Source organism: Lepisosteus oculatus, chromosome 1 (assembly GCF_040954835.1).
Source record: "Lepisosteus oculatus isolate fLepOcu1 chromosome 1, fLepOcu1.hap2, whole genome shotgun sequence".
Taxonomy (NCBI): Eukaryota; Metazoa; Chordata; class Actinopteri; order Semionotiformes; family Lepisosteidae; genus Lepisosteus; species Lepisosteus oculatus.
This window is the reverse complement of record NC_090696.1, coordinates 23,190,156-23,195,939: the sequence shown is the minus strand read 5'-3', so window position 1 is coordinate 23,195,939 and position 5,784 is coordinate 23,190,156. Positions and strand designations below refer to the sequence as shown.

The 5,784-nt window shown below is 37.7% G+C and overlaps 1 protein-coding gene across 1 annotated transcript; it reads left to right on the top strand.

The window, feature by feature from the left end:
* Positions 1–4,292: 4,292 nt before the first annotated feature.
* LOC138241182 (uncharacterized) lies at positions 4,293–5,379 on the top strand. Its single transcript, XM_069194119.1, has 2 exons — positions 4,293–5,103; positions 5,351–5,379. The coding sequence occupies exons 1-2, from the start codon at positions 4,293–4,295 to the stop codon at positions 5,377–5,379; spliced, it is 840 nt and encodes a 279-aa protein (XP_069050220.1).
* Positions 5,380–5,784: the final 405 nt, after the last annotated feature.

The window sequence follows — 5,784 nt, the reverse complement described above, 5'->3', positions numbered from 1 at the left end:
AAGTTATGGCTCCACGGTGGGATTTGATCACAGACCATGTGACATGGGAGTTAAGAACCTAACCCACAGCGCCACATGCAGAGTGCTGAAAAAGCACTACAGAAACATTATTAACAGACAATGTACAGCGTGTACTATTCTTGTGTTGCGGTACATGAATATAATTATATCGTTATTAATTTCTTTAGATACGCGATTCCATATTATATTCCCTTTTAATCAAATTCTAAAAGTATGCTTGTTGAACTAACGGTATCACGTTAGTTAACTGTTACAGTATGCTCCTATTCTTTTTATGCTCAGCTACTAAGATTTCCCTTCAGTGGTAAAATTCCATATAAATACTCAATATTACAACGGGCACAGTAAAGACGTTTACTGTAAATCTTTCTACGACAGACCAACGGACCACGAGTGCCCCTGTCGGTCAACCAATCACGTACGGCATCACAATTACCTCCGGTACCTGTGTGTACCGCGCACTTTGAATGGCTGCATCTGTATACTGAAATATCCTGCTTTTAAAAGAGTATAAACACAGAACGTCTAAAATGTTATTACCAGTTCTTGCATATCCATCATATACTGCATATAAACCTCAATCATTATATTAAAACCTGGAGTAAATTGTCATTTAGAGGATGAATACAGGTATAGTTTGATTAGTTTTGACTGCCCATAACAGTTTTCATATTTAAATTCAGTTGAGCATACAGTACATTTTACATTGGAGAGCTCAATGAATTGCAGACTTCATGCATTTATTGTCTCAAAGAGGTACAGTATGTAACCAAATACTAGCTTTAACTCTCTGAAATGTTCTTAATATCAATCTCACCAAGTACTTATTCAGTTGAAATCAATAGGCTTGAGCACAAAACGTGCTTTTATTTTATGTATGTATGAATTACACAAAATATATTGTACTGTATATTATACAGTACTTATAATTCATATTGATGAAATAATTACACATTTACTGGCTATGAAGCAAAAATAACAGCTACAACACTGCTGTTCCGTTCATTTTTTTAACACTCCAATTCTCTCTCAACTAATTTTTACATGTACTGACAGGAAAAGCTGTTCAATTGTTATTTTGAAATGTGGCCTGATGCACACTAGTTAGGATGGAATCAATTTTTCATTTGTGGCCTAAGCCTTGAAAGCTGATACATTAATCTGTTGTACTATCTGCCTAGACAGCAGTAACCTGTTCGTCTTAAAATGATGTGATCGCTGTTCCTTGCAAAAGTAATCAAACCCTTTATATGGTGTCACATTCAGTGAAATTACAAAATGATGTATGCACAGTTTTTTAAATTTTAGTATTTTTAGTAATATTTACGTATTTAGACCTGTGAACTCAGTATTTGGTGGAAGCCCCTTTGGCAGCAACAATAGCCTCAAGTTTTCAAGGATAGGTCTCTACCAACTTTGAACACTGACACTGGTGCTTTTTCTGCCCATTCTCCTTGGCAGATTTGCTCAAGCCTTCTCAAGATGCTTGGGAATTGCTTATGGACAGCAGATTTCAAGTCTTTTTTACAGAATTTCAATTGGATTTTGATTTGACTTTGAGGCTACTCAGCAATATTCACTTTCTTCTTATTAAGCTAATCTAGTGTATCTTTGGCTTAGTGCTTTCGGTCATTCTCTGGCTGAAAGGTGAAAGTCTTTGGGAGACTGAAGTAAGTTCACCTCTACAATTTGTTTGTATTTTGTTCCATCTAATTTCCACTCAGTCTTGACGAACATCTCAGTCGCTGCTGATGAGAAGCAGCCCTACATGACAATGCTGTCCCTGCCATTCTTGCCAATAAGGATGGTGCTGACTGGGTGATGTGCTGTACTGTTTGCACTAGACTTGTATTTTTTCCTTTCAGACAAAGATATACAGATTTTGTTTGTAAACTTAAATGCTTTTTTGCAGTCTGAAAATTTGAGATTTTCAGTAATGACTTCATTCTTGTCACTCTGCCATACAAACAAGCTTTCACACCTAGAATTTTTATACCATCTCAACCACTGAAATCCGTAGTCACTGTTGGCCTAATAGTGGCATGCCTAATCAGTTTCCTGCTTGCCTGGCTGCTCACTTTGGAGGGACAGTCTCGTGTAGGCTGTCTGTCTGGGTAGTACAACAAACCTCTTAATGATCGACTGCATCATGCTTAAAGCGATATTCAGTATTATTGAATTTGTATACCCTTCTCTTGGCCTGTGCCTTTCTACAATTTTATCCTTGAGTTCTTTCGAATGCTTCATGGCGTTCATAGTTATATCTCTGCTTGAAATTCTCTACCTGACTGAGGGACCTTACAGAGACAGGTATATTTATTGTGAAATCATGTGAACCAGTGAACGACTATTATTGCACACAGAGAGAGGCCATTCAACTTTGTGGTTTACTAAGGTAATTTTGTGCACTTAAATTTAGTTTTGCCACAGCTAATGGATTGAATTCAATCATAACTTTTCAAAATTTCTTTAATAGTAATTGCCTACTTAGTTTTTTCTTTTGTTTTTTGCTTTGACTATGTGGAGCAGGTCATGTGTTTAAAAATCATAATTGATACCTTAAAGTATATGACCTGAAGCTTTAAAGCCACAAAACTTGAAAACTGCAAGAGTATAGTCAAAACAGGAAATAGGACTATTATTATTGTCATGATTATTAGTACATCACACATACCGTTATTTATATAATGTAAAATGTTTAAATTAACTTTAATGAAAAATTTCCAATAATATAGCCCATTACCATTCGATTTAACACAGTTTTTCACAGGTTTGGAGAAAACCGAAAGAGACACTCTTAAATTGGAACAAACAGATGACTAAACATCTTGCTTTGACACACTATATAAGTACACATTCTTCTGTTCAATTACAGAAAGTTTATTGCAATTTCGTATTTAGCTTTTCAGTTGAAAATTACATTAAGACATACCAAATAATCTTAAATTGTGTGTAAGACTTGCCATGTTAATGTAATGTTATTTACAATCAGGAAAATCAAGATTACCTTCAATCTTCAAGACAATTATCAAGCATGAAAAATGACATTTAAATAGAGGGGGGAGCTCGTGTATATCACTGTGCATACCGCAAAGTATCAAGTAGATTGATTAATTAATTAGTATTTACTTTCATGAAAAAAAAGAAAAAAAGAAAAGAATGAAAACCTGTGTGGGTATGAATGAAAGAGCACGAATTTGAAACAAAGAGGTGCGGTGAGGAGGACAAAATGAATTGCAGGAGAACTGTGTATGGTAGAATTCCATTAATGAATAGAGAATTCAGAAAGAAACTTATTGAGCATTGAGTGAATGGAGAAGATGTGAACCTAATAAAACCATAATTTTGACTTCTGATGTCTGTGTGGTGTAGGAGTCTTGTAAAAAGACATGGACAGACATGCCAGTATAATCATTGGTTAAGTATCTAAGGTAGCTGAGTCAGCATGCTGGGCTGTATGAAGTGGGGAGTAATTATAAAGTAGTGTAGCATGACGGAGGCATTATCACATTCTGGTCTGATTTTGTCAGAGCTAGGAAGCTTAGTAAGGATAGACTTTGTCAGTACTGGAAGGACCTTTGAAAAAATAACTATTATAAAGTGGGCTGGTTGGACCAGCAGTATAGAGGCTTTTCTTAGACCAGAATTTTCAAAAATGAACTAACAAACTAACAGTATGGGTACTGGCTGTGGAGCTCTTGTGTAGGACGTGGCATTCTTTGGCTGAGAACTAGTTAGAAGTTCTGACTAATTTGTCATTGAAGCTCCCACAGTGCCTTTTATAAAAGAAAGGGTTTTAACTGCTGTGTCTTTGTTAAGCTTCACTCTGTGCATTCAAACCCTAGCCAACATAAAATACCATTTTGATTCAAATGGTGAAACAATTTGATCCAAGTACTTTGGGATCCCTGGTACAGAAAAACACTATATACAAGCAGTTATTTACTTGTTCCTGTAAGACTTGTTTCTCAAAAGTTCCATGCTACTTCATTGTATTAATAATATTTGCTAGCTAATAGTAATAACTCAAAAACCTTCCCAATGAAATTATTACATTGTCTGAAGAGAGATAGGTTAAAGTCTCTTTTTTTTCCTTTTCTCCTCGATTACACTGATTTCTAATTTATCTATTTTCATCCGCTTCAGGCTATCCGCTCCGCATTACAAATTCACAAATGTGACTTCCACTGCATTGTGAACTTACTCAACTGAAGACTTTCCCACTTGCTACCGCCTTCTCTGGATTTCCTTCCTGTCTCGATTCATCGATCATGTCTCTGAGGTACACTGCACTGCAACTTCTTCAACTAAAACAAAGCTACTTCCTGGTCAAAGACACATTCGATTACTGCCGTTTTACTGGGATTTTACGACCGACTCGCTACATCCATCACAGCACAGGACGCCGTTTTTTTCATTCATCTGCCTGCGGAATCTCTATCCCTGCCTTTCGGCACACGTCTGTAAGTCCATCACGTACCGGCGCCGATCTAAAAAATCTCCTCTCACTACTGCACCTGGACCGCACTCCGCTTCCCCCTGCATCCCCGAGACTGGCCAGATCAGCGCTACTCAACACCTGCTCCGTTAACAGCAAGGCTCTTCTTTTATGTGACATTATCAAAGAAAAACAACTGGACCTTCTGTGTTTAACCGAAACATGGCACAAACAAAACGATGGACTCCTGTTCAACCAACTAGTTCCTCCTGGATATGGTTTGTTTGACCTTCCGCGTATTTCAGGCAGAGGCGGGGGCATCATTGTTATTTACAACCTTTTTTACAGTCTAAGTCCTATTACTATACCTCCTCCCTCTTCTTTTGAGTGTCTTGTTTTAAATGTTTCTATCCCCCAATCTACTATTATTGCCACAGTTTACAGACCACCCAAACCCAGTGGAGTCTTCTTAGGTGAGTTTGCTGATTTTCTCTCATTCTTATCCCTTAAATTTAAAAGGATCCTTATTCTAGGGGACTTTAATATACACATTGATTCAACCTCTTCCAGTCTGGCTAAAGACTTCCTTTCTCTTTTGGGATGCTTTGACCTTACTCAGTTTGTTTGTACCCCTACACATAACAAAGGACACAACTTCTCTCACATCATTGAAAATCACCAAAACAACCCCAGACATCTTTTCTCCACCATCAACAGACTGCTCAAGCCAAACTGCCCTACCACATTACCTGCCTCATCACAATTTTGCAACACATTCTTAGATTTCTTTAGTTCTAAGATTGACAACATCCGGCATCACATTCTCCAATTTCCATTAATTTCCATACTTCCTCCCTCCTCATCCAACTTCTCTGGTTCCTGTCTCTCCAGCTTCTCTCTTTTTGACTCAGCATCCCTAAACAAACTAGTTACGTGCATGAAACCCACCACATATATTTTAGATCCCATTCCCACCACTTTATTCCAGTCCTGTTTCTCTTCTCTCTGTCCCATTGTCTTCAATATAATACATGAATCCTTGAGCACCGGCATTGTACCAACAGTCCTCAAAACTGCTGCTATTACCCCTGTGCCAAAGAAGCCTAACATGGCTCTCGACAATCTTAACAACTTCGGCCCCATCTCCAACTTACCCTTTCTCTCTAAAATTCTAGAACGTGCTGTTACACTTCAGTTACATAACCACCTCATGTCAAACAACCTTTTCAAACCCCTCCAATCTGGCTTCCGTCAACTTCACAGCACAGAAACCACCCTAGTCAAAGTCACCAACGATCTCCTTATAGCTTCTGATTCTGGTTCTC

What these genes read in the sequence shown, in the direction of transcription:
- LOC138241182 (XM_069194119.1), top strand. Translation starts at nt 4,293, where the DNA reads ATGTCTCTGAGGTACACTGCACTGCAACTTCTTCAACTAAAACAAAGC. An exon ending in TTGTACCCCTACACATAACA is followed by an intron (nt 5,104 to 5,350) that starts AAGGACACAACT and finishes CTGTCTCTCCAG; the next exon opens with CTTCTCTCTTTTTGACTCAG.